The 17,326-nt window shown below is 46.7% G+C and overlaps 1 protein-coding gene across 6 annotated transcripts in view; it reads right to left on the bottom strand.

Annotated features, from left to right (window-relative positions):
- Positions 1–17,326, bottom strand: part of TTC28 (tetratricopeptide repeat domain 28) — a 213,822-nt gene that overhangs the window by 13,197 nt on the left and 183,299 nt on the right. For all 6 annotated transcript variants that reach the window (XM_030025985.2, XM_041126303.1, XM_030025987.2 and 3 more), the window contains 4 exons: positions 14,819–14,959; positions 6,534–6,678; positions 1,928–2,107; positions 116–836 (listed from right to left, as the gene is read on the bottom strand). In XM_030025985.2, the coding sequence (XP_029881845.1) occupies positions 116–836; positions 1,928–2,107; positions 6,534–6,678; positions 14,819–14,959 (1,187 nt within the window). The remainder of the gene's footprint in view (positions 1–115; positions 837–1,927; positions 2,108–6,533; positions 6,679–14,818; positions 14,960–17,326) is intronic.

Below are 17,326 nucleotides of genomic sequence, written 5' to 3'. Positions count from 1 at the left end.
AGGGCACATGCTACTCCTAACTACCTGCTAGCACTGCTCCTTGCTTAACTCCATTTGGCATAGGAGTGCTTTGTAGAAACCCCGTCTTGTTTGTCAAAAAGCAGATTCTTCCTACCTGCCCAGTTGGATGGATGGGAGAACTGCTTGCTGCTCTGTACAGTTTTCATTGCTTCTCCAAGGGCTGCACTGGCTTTCATCCCATTTAAGAGGGAGGAATAGAAGGCATGCACAAACATTTTGGAAGCAGCCACAGGAACAGGCCAGAGTGACACTAGGACACACTGAGCCCCAGCAGCCAGGAATGCTCTTGTCAAGCCAATGACTCCATCAGCAGTGACTTTGCTGTTGGATTCTTGGTAAGAGCCAAGAACCACTAATTTGACAGGAAGCCGTAGATCCAGGACATCAGCTGCTGTAAGCAGAAACTCCTGAAGAGGAGGGCAGTCTGAGATGCTTTCCACATCACTGGCATCATCCTGCATCCGAAGGGATTCTGGGATTGTGTAGGGGTTTCCAAAAGAACTCTTGCTGCTGGCTGGATTGCTGTCAGTGTTGGGTGTCAGGACCAAAGCAGCCAGTTTCCAGGAGACATGGGTTGCAAAATGGACACATTCTGCCTGAGTGAGGGCACTCATGACCCTCTCTTTTGTTGCTGCACTGCTAACTAAGGGCTGGCAGCCAAGTAACTCAGATACCATATATGCTTCCTCTTCTGCAGAGGGCATAGGTCCCCATAGCCACCTGTCCATAACTGCTGAAGGGAGCTTGGGATTTCCTATGACAGCTGCCATTGAGGTAGAACTGGAGTAAGTAGGAGTATTCTTCCTCACATGGGACTACAGAGAAAAAGAGAAAGAGAAAATGGGGTTCAAAGATCTGTTTGTTATGGTGCTGGTAATAAAATATCCTGTCTCTTTGGCTCTAAACAGAAGTTTGGTTGTCATAATTACAAAAAAACTTTGCATTTCTTTAGTTTCTTCCATTTAATTATTCCAAGGAACATCTCCACTTGAATCCAGTCATGATTTCTATCCCCACATCTTGGGTGAACAGATAGTAAGAACAGAAAGCAACAGACAGCCCAGGTCCCTTTGAGGGCTGTAGCAGAGCTAAAAGCAAAAAGAAGATCCCACCTTATGGGAAGACTATAATCACTCACTAACCGGTTTCTCACACCTGTATTTCAAGGATCAGTATCACCACTGCCAGCAGCATGGTGCTGCATGCAACTGATTACTGGGGCCTGATACTGAACAGAAAAGCCTCATTCCCGCAGCAGTAATGCTGACAAGGTTCAGAGCCTTTTGCTGTTCCAGTGAGTGCGTTTAACCCAGTGCAAGCCAAGACACGCAGCAAGAACAGATGTGACTTGGGGGATTCTCCCTGGAGACCTGGGCCTTAGAAATGCTGATGCAAAACATCAGCAAAAGATAATTCTGCTGGATTTGCCTGTGGTATTCGCTTTGCCTTATAGCTTCAGCATCATGAGACATTAGTGGCCTTTCCCACACAGAAAGCTAAAATGTAGGTAAACATACCAGAAATGTGATAGGACAGTCAGCTTGCCAAGGAAGCTCAGTATAGATCACAAACACCTACATTTCTGCAGTCTGCCATGTAGTTCCACACCCCAGGACATGCTATCCTTTACCCGAGGATATCCAAATGATCCATTCCTCTTGTTCTTCCTGGCATGCCTGGGGTTGGGATTTTTTGCAGCAGGAACTATATCAGAATCTACTTCACAGCTGTGGTGCTCAACGTGCTCATTAGAACTGGGAGTGCTTCGGGAGGGTGGTACATTTATGGTTTCTATTCTTGTGTCTGGAGTAGCAGGACAGAGCTGCTGCTTTTCTAGCATGTATAGGAACCTGCACTCCACAGGAGAGGTTCTATGAGAGAGAGGTTTTATAAGGCAATGTCAGACCTTGGAGCTGGGATTCAGCGACTGGATGGATGGCACTGCAATGAGGCTGAAGCGCTCATAGAGGTACTCATTGGAGGAACTGCCCTTCAGGAGAGCAAAAGGAATGAGGTACAGTTCTCCCTCCAGAACCAGTATCAGCTGGCGGTGGCGACCAACAGGCCCACTGGAATGCATCAAACCCTGAAAAGAAATGAGGGAGAATCAGTTTGGCCCTTTCACTCCATCAGTGCCCCAGCCTGCACTTTCCAAGCATCAGGCTCTAGTCTGACCCCATGTTAGGTTTGGAAATATCTGCATCAGAATTACGCTCCAGGTGAACACAGGCGTAGTGACAGGTGAATGCACATTGGCATTGGGCAGATCTATACAGCTGGACTGTTGCTCACCTGCACACAATCCATCCTATTCAGATGAACGAGCCTTGAGTGTGCTGACACGCTGTATGGATTTCGGTTGTCACAGCCGGCCTCAGCAAGCGTGCTGGGGCCCAGCCTCACCACAGTACAGCAACTCCTTCCGCTCCAGCGTAAAATCTTTGTTAAGCCCAACCACCTATGTATTGTCAATATTATCATCACCTTACCCTTTGAAAGAGAATATTCTTTCTGATACTGAATTTTAAAGTAGCAATTTCCTATGTAAGAGGAAACAATCTACAGACAGATTGTGTCTATGACCTGTGCTTCAAGACAACTGACATTGTAATCAGCCCAGAGTCACAAATAGGTCTAAACAGAAAGTACATTATGGATGGAGAAATGAGGCAGAGAGATTAATGAACCAGGAACACGCAGCTGGGCACAAAAAGTGGCAACCGCTCCTGGTCCCATGTAACTGTGGGAATTTCACTCTTATTTATCTAGTGTATTGTAAAAATAATTACTTATCACCCCAGGCAAGTGTAACTTCAAAGCACTGAAATTTGCTCCAGCTTAAACACTTGCAGCACACACACAAAAAAAGTCTAAAGGACTCTCATGCAAAGTGGCAGTAAATTTCTAAGCAGTTCTACACCTTTAAGCTAGACCAGCAGCCACGGCTTGGCCTAGCAAATAAACCATTCATCTGAAGATGGAACTTTTAGCACAAGCTTGGATGAGACCAAGTCCTTAACTTGACATAGTTTTGGAGATAACCAGTTCAACTAGTGTTGTTCTGTTTCTGTCTAGACTGCTTGATGTTACCAAAGGCAAGCTAACTTTGCAGTGTTCACTGCAGGACAGAGACAAGGATCTAGTTCTGCATACTAGGTTCTCAGTTCTTCTGAGAATTTTCATTTTCAGCCATTTTAATTGCCATCAGATGTAGCAAACATCTGTTTTGACAGGAGAAAAACAGCTACTCAGGCTGCTCAGCAAATGAAGACAAACCTGCCTGACTCCATTCCAAGTGGATTTCTGAACTAGCTTCCGATGCCTCCAAACATTATCTCTTCCTGATGCGAACTGTAGGGCTTCAACAGAACAGCAGTAAAGCAGGTATATTTTTCAAACACGTGGCTTACATTTCATAAATAATAACCACCAAAACCTCTGAGGTGCTGGCTAGGTACATTCTTCTTGGAAGAAATAACATCCATGTTCTAACTCCCTTCTGTTATTTATCAAACATTAGTCCCTTTAACATCCCTGCTTTAGAGCATGCTTATTTCAGTTGAGTCCCCATTTAACAGGGAAGAGAAGAATCTTCTTTCTTTCACTGCCAACAGTGAACTACTACTATGAAAAGTCTAATGGAAACACACAGACTGTTGAAACAAGAGGGGTGCAAAAGTAATGTCAAAATCCTGAAGCGCAGACACGTTGGATAATCAGACAGCGCAACAGAAAAGAAAGGGATATTGTGCATTTTGAAGGTGAATATTACTACTTGTGTGAAGTTTTATATATAGAACTCAGACAAATGCACCCTGGTCCTAACACACAATTCTTCCTCTCCATCTTGCTCAGGGTCTGTCTGGAGCAGACTTCCAGACTGCACTGTGATGCACTGACAGCTGACAATTAATTTGAGATACACTGATGCCCTCTCACTAGCAATCAAACACTAACAGGAATTTGCAGTCAGTCTCAAGCTTTAGTTCTCAGGCAGCAGCAAAGATGACTGAACATTAGTAAAGAAATAGTAAAATCAGTTCAGCAGTCTCCTCCAAAGGGAGCCTGGAGCACGTCAGAAATACCAAAAAATAGGTCAGCTATGAGGGAGAATGTCAAACAGTAGAAAACTGAAGAGATACAGCGAGGTGCTTTTAAAGGCTTCTTGCCATTTGAAGTGGGAACAAAACTGCTGAAGGGTAAGAAAATTTTCATTTAAAAGGAGTTAAAAATAGTTGCTGACCTCTTGCCGTTTCTCCTGTCCTCCTTACAGCTCTGGAGATCACTCTGCCCCACAGACTGCAAACAGAGATGCAGAGCATCTGCTGACACACAGCAGACTTGGGAGCCTTCCTGCAAACCCCCTCCACTCCCTCCTGACATGCTGTTTACAACCCCAGCAGTGCCTGCGGGGGCCTCCTTGGCACTCACTGTCTGGGGTGAACGACCACACGTGCTCTGCAGCTAAATTTACCAGCCTCCATTCAGCTGTGCCTCTTTCTGCAAAGCCCAAGTTGAAAAGCAGCAGCTTCCCACCAGAGCAGTTGTTGCCTTCCAGAATTTTTTTTGTTGTTGTTTGTTTGGTTTTTTAATACATATTTCCATTTTACTTACTGCTCCAGGAGCTTTAGCTGTCAGCAACACAATCAGAGCATCTGAGCTGTAGTGACATGTGCCTAGCAGAGTTTTTAATAATTTGTATGTAAAACCCCTAGAGTTTAATATTTTTTTTCTCATGATGGCTGTATGTGCATTACAGAAACAGAAATAAAACTATGAGGATCATTCGCGTTTCGTATGTCTCCAAGAATTAATTTTAGGATGAGTTCTAACAAAAAAGAATCTCTTCAGTGAGAAGGAGAAAAGCATGAACTGCCAAGCACAGGAATGTGTACTCTACTTCAAAGCAACGATACCGGCTACCCTAGTGATTTGTCATGATGGTGTAAAAGTCTCTGGTCCGTCACTCGCAGGGAGCATGGCTGTGCTGGGTTAGGCCAGCTGACAGCTGCTGGCCTGGATGGGTCCCTCTCTTGCAGCTAGTGTCGCTATAATTGGAAGTTTCCATTACAGTGAGACTGCCAAACCAAACACAAGACCTGAATTGCATCTTCTTAGAAAGAGGCCCTGTATCTACTAATTCTGTGCTCTCTGAAAGCCCTACAGTACCTTACTGGAGCCAGCTTTGGGTCTCAGACACCCAAACCTGCCAAACAGTGCCCAACCACAGTGCGTCCTCACCAGGAAGAAGCAGCAGACTCCTGGGGTTCCCCATAAGGATTTCCTCCCGGCCTGTCTTACCTATTTACACTAGGCGTAGGCAGGCGTTAAACTCCCAGGTGAAGGTTTCTCAAGAATGTTGTAGAAGATGACAAAGAAAACCCATAAGCAGGGCTGACCTCCTCGCCCTGCAAAGAGGATGCACGTGCTGCCTCTAGAGCAGAAAGCCCAGCTCTCCAAGATCCATGGTGTAACTGCGGGATGGCAGGCTGACAGAGCTAACAAAGGCTCAGGCTCACAAAGGTTATGCCTCTGCAACAGAGGTGACTTCTGCAGACAAGATTAAAGCGTCTGAACAGCCTTTAAAGTAAGCCAAGGTAGAGCTGGTTTTCCCTCTCATGTGACAGAATCCTGACATTTTGATCTGTTCATTCATCTGGATACAAATTGAGAAAAGACTAATTCTTGACTGAGTGACTTTACCTCTTCTAGCTAGAGATACCGTGCGACACAGACAGGACTTTTTAATTTATCCTGCCATTGCTCCGTGAGACTGGAACCAGGGGCTGCGCTGCCACTCCTGGCCTCCCACATGGGCTGGCCAGGGCTGCCGCAGGACACTGCGCCATGCAGTTTCCTTTTGCTTCTGCATTCATCCCGTGATCCACCAGCATGGGACAACGTGGGGACCTGTGCCCTCCACCCCATGCACAGAGCAGGGCCCTGAATGGGCTGAGCGCTGCGACACCAGCAGTGAACCAAGCAGGCTGCCCAGCACCTGACCAGCCCCAGCAGCAGCTCCCACCCGCTGCTGCTGGCACCTACCAGGAGCACGTCCATCTCATTGCAAAAGCACCAATCCCTGGGATGGAGAGAGAGCAAGGCCCAGCTTGTCTGGCTGCAGCTGGCTGCCAGCGCTGCACTGTGTGGCAGCAGGAGGCACAGGGTGGGGCAGTGGTGCTGCCAGGTTCCCAATACTGCTTTTTCTATCCCCTGACCTGTTTGTCCCTAGACAGAGCTGCTGAGTTTGCCAATTAGTATTAGTGAATTAAGGATACACTTCCTGCTTAGGTTCATGAAAAGCGTTATACTTTGGCAGCTGACTAGAAGTGGTATCAACAGCAACATCCCTTGTTTCCACCTCCTAGCACACCCAGTCTCACCATCTGGGAAGACCAAGTGAAAACCACCACGCTTCAGATACAATCCCCAAGCTCCCTATTCTTGCTTTCCCACATCGACAGGGGATTTTGGTAAATGAATCTCTGCATTTGTCCGCGCCAAAGGCTTACTCCTTCCATAGGTCCTATCAGTAAGTCGTAGAGCGCACGGAGTGGGGGTTTGGTGAAGGAAGTCTGCCTCCTTGGAAGAGATGATGTTCCATCCTTAACAGGAGACATGGTACTGCTGAACAGACTGGTCATGCTCTGACAGCTCCTGTGGGCAAAAGGCAAGTGAGAGATTGGTTGCAGAAATCTGAGGTCCACTACAGGTTGCCCTGACTTCATTAACACTGACAATGAGCCAGTCCCTGTCCACCCAGAGGACTCTGTTCTGTAAGATGCTTCCTGGCAGGGCTTTATTCTCCCATTCAGCTTCACACCGCAATGAACAATGACATTAATGGCAGGGTGAATCAGTTGCAGACAGCATATTACATTGCTGTGGAGCTTCTCTACAAACTCAAGTGCCTGAAGTGCTGTTCACAGTTTTTACTCCATACATATGTACAGCTGTTGTGTGTGGGCAAACATGAGACCCATTAACAATTGACTACAGTCACAGGAAGATTTGCACTTGGGTTTTGCACCAACTAATCTAGCATGGTACCAAAAGGAAATATGACAACAGGCAAACAACAAGACATGAAGTTAACGCCTGCACTTGCTGCCACTCCTCTGAACGGCTCCATGAAGTGTCAGATACAAGAGCTGACCTGGAGCCCATTTCTGACATCCCCACAGAGAAAGCTCTGCACGTGCTCTCCTGACATTACCAGCCACCAAACACCATCACTCTTGAGGAGACTGAGATAGCATGGCTACAAAAAGTTATCACCCTGTTGAGGAAATGATGTTGCCTGATTCTGGTTTCACTAATCCAGCAGCTGTGCTCCCCAGAAAGGTTATCCTTGGCTTGGTGCCATGATCAACCATTTTATGTGAAAAGGGTAACTTTCCAGAAAGTTTTAACAGGTGGGCCTTAAAGAAAAGGCAGGGAGGGAAATAAGACATTGAACAGTAATGGTTGTGCAAGGTCTGAAGTGTAACCAGAGTCACTACTGGGGCTGTCCAGTAATAAACACAACAATTTCAAGTATAAAAGGCCACCCATGAGGCAACACATGCCTCGTTGTCCTCAAGGTGCCAAATGCATTTGATGGAGGGTTCCATGGAATCCCAGTCCAGATCATACTTTGATGCTGCAGTGCAGAGAAAGCCTCCCTCCATTCTTGGTCTCTATGGAGCACAGCACTGTTTTGCCTCTCAGACACCTTCTAATGCTATGTGCCTTTGCCAATTTACACAACAGCAAAGCAGCTATAGTTTCCTGATTCATGACCAAACTCACATGCTTTTTCAGGACACTAGTCTGCAATGTCCTTTTTTTAAGGACGTTTACTCTGAAGAAATGCCTTGTCTCTGTTCCTTATTTTTACCTCTTGCCTGGATCGATTCTTGGCTATCAACACAGAAAAGAAATAAATGCATGAAGTACTTGCACATCCAGGAAATCAAAAGAAAACTCAGCATCCAACAGATACATTAATCAATGAGATATATTAACAGTTGACTGTGTATTTGCTACAGGTATATATATTCATATGTATGCACATATATATATGCCTATAGCAGATACATATACACACACACATATAGGCACAGTGTCTCTTCAAAGTACCAGATTAAGCCAACATGCAGGAAAAGACAAGAAATGCAAAAATCTTGCACTCAAGTGCACTCCTTCTACCACTGACAAACCACAGGCCTGAGACATACCCCTGACCTTTTCTGACACATACCAACAGACAGATTCAGAAAATTTCTTTCTCTCCTCTCTTTCTCTCCTCAGTTGCTGCAACCAGTCTCCAGACCCAGTTCACATCATGTCTAAAACCTATTCTCTAAAGAAAAACTGATGCTACCACGCATGCTCCCCACTAACAAGGAATTTACATCTTATGGGCCAACAGGATTAATTTAAGAATGCAAATGGAAGCCTGGTGTCCAACTGCCCATGCTCTCTGATGCAGAGATTCTGGTGCAAGTACGTGTACGCTGTTGCTGCTCAGCTGCTGAAAACTTGACTAGGTGACTTGTGCAATACCAAGTTCATTGCACGATCAGCATGGACTCAGCACTGTCTGCTCCCCTCTGGACCCCTCTGCCTAGCTTCACTGCAGCAGCTGAGTCAGCCAAGCACACTCTGCAGTGCTCAGCTGTTTCCATACTTTGTGTAGCACAGATTTGAAAAGCAGATCAGAAAATAAAAACTGTGCTTTCCCAATCTCACACATTTCTAGTGCCCTGAACCCTGTGCTCAAAGCACATCCCTTTAGTATATCCTGCCTGATATAGCAGTCTAGAAGGGTAGGGATACCCCACTGCTCATCTAGGAACCAGTGAGCATGTAGGGCTTTACTCCAAGCACAACAGCCCTGACCTTTCCAAGAAGCAGTTATTTGCCAGCAGGTGGCACTCGCCAGCCTCACCTTCTGTATTAAGCGATTTTAACACACTAATTTATTGCAAGGAATAGGGTCTTGATTACTCTAATCAGCAGAGCCTCCTTCATCTTGGTTTCACAGCCAAGCAGCTCCAGATTTATTCCTTCACAACTCAGATTGCTTTTTATTAGAATAAAAGCAAGAGAGTATCATAAATCTTTCAAATCTCTTGCCTGTGTGTTTGTGTACACAAAGAAGAGTGAGAAAAATCCATAGGGGGAGGATGGACAGAGATCTTTTGTAGCAGGCACAGCAGACCTGGAGCCCTAGCCAGCCCATTCCCTTTCCTCCCAAACCAGTGCAAACAAATGGCTCTCCAGGTGGCTTGTCAGGCATCTGAGTCCAGGTGATTTCAATGTGACAAGACAGAGACTTCTGAATCTTTTGGCCAAACACCCCTTCTACAGAGTGCCAGTACTAGCTTCTGGGATGCTGCACCGATTATTTCTACCTTGCTTTTGCAATGTCGAGGGGTCCCCTGATTTCTGGAACAGTAAAATCTCCCATTTGGAAGCCTCTGCACAGACTCCGCAGTGCTCCTTTTTTATAACCCTTTGTATAAGGCAGCATGACCTGCAGCAAGCAGAGGAAACAGCACAAACTGGGACTCAGGACTGCCTGCATGTATTAGCATTAACTCTGCTCCCGCCCTTTGTCTTGGAGATGCAAGAACAAAGCAATGACCCCATCACAGCCTCAGAGAAAGGGGGTGAAAGCCCGTGTCACGCAAGCCTTGAGCTCAGACTGATTTGGCCTACCACCAGCCTCACAGAGCCTTGCTCTGCTTGCCAAGGATGAATGTGGCTGGGCTGGGCAGGAAGGAGGGGTTCCTACCAGAATCAGCACAGAGCTGCTCTTGCCTTGGCACCCATTAGGACTCTGGACAAGTCAAATACTACTCATCACCAAGCACAGCCATTCAGGCAGGAGGGCTGGGAGTCAGGCTTACTGCTGCAGTGGTCTGACAGCCTCAGGACAATGGATATCCATCAGGCCTGTCATTCTGCAACCCTGCCTCAAAAAGACTCTTCCTAGAGATGCAGTCCCGAATCCACATTCAGGGCCTTGACACACTCACAATACCCAGCTGTGGGAAGCTCCAGACAACATTCAGATATGAGCTCCCTGTGGATGCTTTCAAGGACCCGTAATTATCTCCAGAACCCACCAGTGGTTGCACAAAACCCACAGACCACCCAGCACTCTCTGCGTGTGTGGTCTGTACTCGGGCAGCTACAGCACTGCACCCCATATGGTAGAGAACCAGACAGATAAGAGACTCTCCAGCCACTGCTTTCCTATCTGCCTTCCAAAGACCCTGCTTCATCGTGGGACAGCCAGTATCCCTGGTACACCCCCACCCCTCTGCTCCAGAGGGGGTCAGCTGCATGGTTCTCCAGGGCAAACTGTCAGGTCCCTGAGGGTATTAATAGGCTTTAATGACCCTGACCAGCCTGAACTGGGGCCTCCACCAACATGCCCTGCCCATGAGCCCTGGAGCTCCATTTAAGCTGGGGCCTGGGCCTTTGGTCTCTGCTTCAGCTATGCTGCAGGTATGCTTGTCCCCAGCTCCATCACAGCCCTGCCTGCGCCTGCCCATGAACCCTGCTGATCCAGAGCCTGACCTGCTACTAACATCCCCTCAGACTGCCCCTCCCGATGGACCCACACAGCCATTAGTGGGCTGTGCCTGACCCCAGTTACCACCACCAGACTTGATCCTGACTTGGGACACCTGCACACCTGGCTTGACCTCAGACCTGCCTCATCACCAGGCACTTGCCTGATGATCCAAACTCTCGGCTGGCTCTGCCTGCCATTCCCAGGTCTGCCCTGCTCACTTCACTGGGTACGGTTGGATGGGGTCCTGCTGGTGTGGCCTCTGCCCCACAGGCTCTGCTGCTGCACCTAGTTCCTGGCTCCCCATCCATTAGTGAGCAGCTGGTCCTCACTGTGCGATGACGTAAGCACAGCCAAGAGGGTCAAAATCAACACAAAAGCAGGGTGCCACACCAAGAGGAGAGGAGATCTACGCTCAGACATCACATGATGGTCACCAGGATGAAACCCTGAGCAAAACGAGATGAAACAGTATCTTGGCGATAGCCACATTTTTACTGCTGCTGAGGCTCCATGTGAATTGTAAGCACCTTCTGCTAGATTCCTCTGGCTGGATTCATAGAGACTTTACTCTTATTGGGGCACTGAACTTGCTCTGAAAATCTCCAACTATGCTTGTAGGACTGGCCATGGACCCTGAGCATGCTGACTCTGCTGAAAAAAACCCAAGCTCTTTGCAATTGTAAGGGGAGCTGGGAGATAGCAATGGCCTTGGTGGAAGTGAATTCACATCTCAAGTTATATTGCTCCTTACCTCCCATTTAGCCTTTTACAAATTCTCACCATGCTGCATTGCAAAAATTGACCTCAGGGAAGTATATTTTACCCTTTGAGCAGCATCAGGGCTGATTCTCATTCTTTCTGCAGGTACATGGAAGGAGGACAAACTGTATCCCCATGATGGTGGAGAGGCCAAAGAAAAGGTGGGGGAGCTATATTCAGGTACAGGGCAGTGATCAAGTCCCTTGCTGGAGCAGAAGACGACTAGCAGGGAGGAAATCAGATTTTAATCTGGAAACCCAACAAAAGTCTAAGAGCCCTAAGGAACAGAGAAAACAGAAGCTGCATAAGATGTGAGCAACTGGGACTGTCTTGGGGGTTGTATCAGTGGCATCTACAGCTTAGACAGCTATTGCCCAATACTGAGATCACTGCAGCGTCCCTTCAGTGCTTCTTTCTCCTCCAAAGTCCATTTCTTCTCAGAAGTTCCTTAAGTTAACTGCTAAACCCCCGCATTTTTGCTTTTCTAAGCAGAACTGCCAAAAAACCATACTATTCTCTGCTTAAAAACCAGGTTACCTGATGACAGCAGCCAGAGGGCACCCATCCCAAACCAAGGGCTTCCTTTCAGTCACCTGCTTGTTGCCAGACATGGAGACTGGATGGCTCCAAACAGTCCCAGCATCTCCAGGGCCTAATTTTCTAACATAGGACCTTAACAGCATGTGCAATTCCTGTGTGTGAGGGAACTTGCACTGGCCCCAAGCCATGCAAACTCCTTTGAGGATCTCCAACATTCAAGCACAAGATGTGAACATGCATTCAGGCCCCACATGAGGAATGCAGGGCCTGCCTTGGCAGTAGGGAAGACAAGCTCTTATTCTCAGCTCCAGCAGGCCTTACTTCTCTTTGTCCCCTACAGTACAGAAGCCAAAGCAAACAGATGCCACACCTTCAATCACTGCCTGTGAGGCAAAATTTTACCATCCTCTGAAGCACTACAGCAGCAACAGTCCACTCAGCATTGACCTACAGCTACATGAACTCACTCCAGCACTAGCTGGCAGAAAAGCCATTGCACAGAGGAGGTGAGCTGGAGTCTGGAGCTGCAAGATCACAGCTTGTGCTCTAGCTAACCATTCAATTCTGTTGCTTAACCAAAGTCTAAGAGCTCACAGTTTCTTGTTAGAGCTCTAGGCCAGTGCATAAAAATGCCGCCTGCTCCCATTTTATTTCTTAATCTGCTCTCTTCCATGCAGATTTTCATCTGCTTCTTTCCTGAAGCTTCAGGGCTCTTGCAAGGATATCTCCTTGTTGTCCCAAGCTTGGTGTGCTGCATGCCGTGAGCCACATGACTCTCTACACAGCTTAATTATAAAGAACCACACAGTATAGCAAGAGGCCAGCTAATGCTTTCTACAGTGCCCTTCTAGACTCTGTAGCCTCCAGTTTGATCACCTGTGGGACTGGAGCAGACGTTAAGTACAGGAGGTATTCAAAGGCTTGGGCAGGACCACAGCATCTACCCTGAATTCAGGGCTCAGCAAGCCAGGTGCAAACAGATGTGGCAGTGTTAGCTCTGCCACTAGAGCCCGCTGGTATGCCCCCATCTGCAGACAAAAGGTGGGCAGGCCGGCAGGCCATACAGCAGCGTCTTCTCATTCTCTTCATCTCACTGCTCATGGCGAGAACATCAAAGACATGGCTGCTTCCAGTGCTCCTCCTGATGCCCTTGTGAGGGTGCTTTTAGTTAAGTGCCCAAGTTGCCCCATCCCATTCTCCTAAAAGCTGCAAACTAGTTACCTGACAAGGCACCTGAGATAAGCTCCTGGATGGGGGTTCAAAGTAATGCACTTAGCTCCTATGGAGCAGAAAGACATAGATGCTGGATGGTTGGCCTCTGCAGTGATTCTGTGGATTAACATTCCCTGGAGCAGAATTGGATCATATTTTTCCCCTGTAATCAGAGGGGCATTCTCCTGTCCTTCTAAGCCTGATGAACTAGCAAAACATCTCAGTGATTCTGGGTATCTGTCTGTTTGATCCAAACCTAGCAAGTACTCATAGTTCATCATCAATGCAGCAGCTTGAACAGATACGCATGTGGATTCTGGAAAGAAAAACAGGCCAGTTGTTGGTGCCAACAGGCAGCTCCCAGTTTCATGGGGATGCTGTTACAGCTCACAAGCTCCAGTGATGGCTCACAACACTTCAGGCTGATAGCATTTTCTTTTCCAGCTGAGAAAGGCCTGGGGTATTCTGTGCTCACAATCCATGCTGTAGCACAGATCTAGCCAGAAACCCTGGGTTGCATCATGCAGCCCCTCTCCACTGGGGGAGTGGTAACATTGGAAAAATTCTGTCTTCAATTTTTGTTTCGAATGCTTGCCCTAATCAGCACAGTAGTGTGAAAGACTGAGACCTGAGCAAGTTGTAAGAGGCAGAAAATTAGTGGAGACGGTGCAGCTAGCGCACAGTCCTGTCACTCTGGAAATGCAGCTTATTCCCAGCTAATTAGTACAACAGTTAAGATGAACAAAAACAAGTATTTCCATAATAAGTATGTAGCAAAGAGCTCCAAGCTCTGCACCTCACAGACAGCAGGGACAAAACAGAGTTCCCCTGCAATTGTTCAGATAGTCACAAACAGTGCTTGGCCAGAAGAGCAAATTCGAAATGGCTGCCCCTCAGGTCAGAGTTATCAGTTAACAATTGCTGACAAGTCCTTGCTGGCTATCACTTTAAGCTATCAAATTCACCTAGAAATGCAATGAAGATGCCACCCCGCCAAACCAAGCTACTGAGTTCTTAAGTGAAATACATAGTCCTATCTAGGAGTCTGCCTGTGCCTGGGGTCCTCTCTCCCACGAGGCACAATGACGCTTTCAGTCCCTGTCCTGCCTCCTTCCTGCTGAAAATTTCTATTTCTAGAGAAGGAAGCAATAGGACTCCATGCCCTTCCAGGACCTGGCATGGCTTCTTTGTCCCTTGCATCCAACACTTGAGACTGTAGAACAAAACCAACCTCCAATAGGCCACCTATCTGTGGAAGCCACCAGGCACCCGAAGCTCCCGGGCTGGACGCACATGTGACACACTAGGCGGTAAGGGATTCTCAATCCCATCAGGAGCAAGATGCAGAGCTCTCCTGATGGAGGGAGAAATTTTCACTGCACCACATGAACATAGAAGAAAAGGACAGAAGGGAAATGCCTACGAGTCCTTCCACTCAGAAGGGCAGAGTGCTGCACAGTACTAACTTACGGACCTTATTCCTAAGAGAGGTGCCTCATGTTCCCCCCATACATCCATGCTGTGAAGAATGGATGGTTACTGCAACTGTAAAGGACAGGATCAGTTTGCTGCTCTGTGCCCCCACAACTCGGGGCAATAGGGAGACCATGAGCAATAGCATCAGCTGTACCCTAAACTTGTAATTTAGAGAGAAGCCCGACACCAAGACATCTCATTCTGCTTGCTGAACCCCACAGTGCAGTGCTGTGTTCTCACCTGTTCAAGAGGTTGTTCCTGCTGACCATCCTCAGGAAGCCAGTTGGATCCGTCATTGAGTTCAGCTTGTTATTCATTTCCTCAAACTGTTGGTCCATGATATCCCCAGCTTCACTCTCAGTCTCACTACTGGCACAGGCTCTGCAGGGGGAACAGCAGGGTGAAGGAGTCACTCATGCAAGACAGAGGAACAGCTTTGTGACAAATGCTCAGCCAGTTTGAGAGAAAATGTTTTTCAGACACAACCTCAACCAAATGCTGAAGTCGAATGTTCCCTGGATTGCATCACCCCCTGCTGTTAGGCATACAAGAGAGTAACAACCCCATTCCCTCCTCTTCTCCTGGGCATGCTTCAAGGTTTAAAGAGTGGCACACATTGATGGAAATACAGGACCCAAATTCCCATTCACTGCAGGTATGGACTTTTGAAGCTGTAGCACAACACAGAAAAGCTGAGATCTGCAGGAAACAGCAATTTAGCCCTTGATTTGCCTAAGAACATGTGCTAGTGCATCCTTTTCAGATTTCCACAATAACAACTCCAAGCTCTGTATGCTTCCTTCACTGGCAAAGCGCAACATAAAAAAGGGAGCTGTGTTGCTGCTCCTGTTATACAAACAGGGAAAGCGCAGAGAAAAAAAAATTACTCTATCAATGCCACTAGGACAGCAGCAATACAGAGAGAAATAGAGCCCAAAATTTCTAAATTTTCCATCTCCTGACAATAACATCTAAATTATCATCTCAGTGTAGATTTTCTGTCAAATTGCTGTTAGCATTTTCTCTTCTTTCTAAAAGCTGAAGGCAAACACAACTATTGTATGTGCATTTTTAACACCCCCCTCCCTTTAATCTAATAAATAATTTGCATATTATATGGTGCATCACAAACCTTGGAATTTGTACACTTAAGCTAAACCTGCTAGGCTACCTGCTGAAGCCACCCTGCATCTCATTTCTGTTTCCTTTTGGGTCCCTGACAACTTGGAGCCTTTCTTCAAGGGCACATTTTCCAATAAAGAGCACATGAATTAAATTAACGCACAACACGTACTTGTGCAGGCAACTAGTGCTGTCCCTATGTTACTGTATGGACCACAGGATATCTTGTAAGCGTACTTCCAGGTCAATATAATTTAATAACCTGAAAGAGTAAGTCCTGACAAAAGACAGTCACTTCATGAACACTGAAATGGGGCTAGATGAACAACAGCCAAGGGGGAAAAAAAACAAAAAAAAAGGAGAGGAGAAAAAGGGAAAAGAAAAGGTTGTGAACAGCTGCCTCCTGTATGTTTTTCCTCCAGCTGCAGGCATGCTCAGTTTTGAGTCCTGGCACAGTTTTGAGTAACACTCACAATGAGTATTTGGAGCTCCTTAAAGAGGCAAAAATCTTGAGTTCATGAACTCAAGAGAGCAAGCCACATGTTCTCCCTAAAGAGAAAGGAGTCTGTCCCAATACAAGTTCAAGCAGACTTTAAAGTCCCTCACACTTTATTTTTTTTTCATGTAGGCATTATTTGTCAGCTTAATTAGACCAGCTGAAAGGAACCATTTCTAGCAGAAAGCGAAGGCTGCAGTGCAGAACTGAACACCACTACAGCAAAATTCCGATGACACATCCCATGACAGCATATCTTGCTCTTCAGGAGCAGAAAATGGGAAGATGTGCCACCCTGGAGATGCAACAGTACCTATAAACATGCTTACAGCATTATGGAAGGCAATGGCACTTAAATTTGAACACAAAAGCATACAACTGCAGTGCACTTAAGCAAGCTATGAACTGAAAAGTCGGAGTCAAACAAAAGTTTTCACATGTGTGCTATATGTATTTAAATCCCTCTGTTCTTGCTGACAGGCAGAGAACAGGTTCCAGGGACTGCAGATGACAGCTTCTCCTGGGGGTCCGGTGTGCTGGAGCATGGTGGCAGTCAGCAATGCTGTAGGGAAGCACTCGATCCATGTGGGGAAAGAGTTTCAAAAGCAGAGCATGACGTTCACCCACATGGAACAGACAAGATTTGTTTGTTTAATTCCCTGCATATGATTTTGAAGTGGGGAAAGAGTTTCTGCCTGTGATCGTACCACACCAGCCCAATGATCTCAGAGACAAGCATTAAACCCAGAATGCTTAACCAAAAACATACCACTACCATCACCACGAAAGGAGGAGGAAGCTGACATCACAGTAAATTAAAACCTCATTCCAGAACCTAAAGACTAAAGGACTTCCTTTGCCAGGAGGAGAATCTGTGGTGACAAATGGTTAATGGAACTGAAAACAGTATCTGCAAATCTGTTGCATGAGGCATAACTGCAGATTTCAGTTGTGTATATGCATATCAACAAGGTAAGATTCAACCATCAACATATGGAGATAGATGTAACCTTCTGAATCACACAACCCTGATGCTTTAAGAGAAGGGTAGATGGAACCAATTCAGTCTAGTTTTTATTTCCCTCTTGTCCTTCCTGTCAGTATACACACCTTGAAGGGATTGACTCTAT

The sequence above is a fragment of the Aquila chrysaetos genome, chromosome 9 (assembly GCF_900496995.4).
Source record: "Aquila chrysaetos chrysaetos chromosome 9, bAquChr1.4, whole genome shotgun sequence".
Lineage (NCBI taxonomy): Eukaryota > Metazoa > Chordata > Aves > Accipitriformes > Accipitridae > Aquila > Aquila chrysaetos.
The sequence above is the reverse complement of the archived record's forward strand: the minus strand, read 5'-3'. Positions and strand labels throughout refer to the sequence as shown.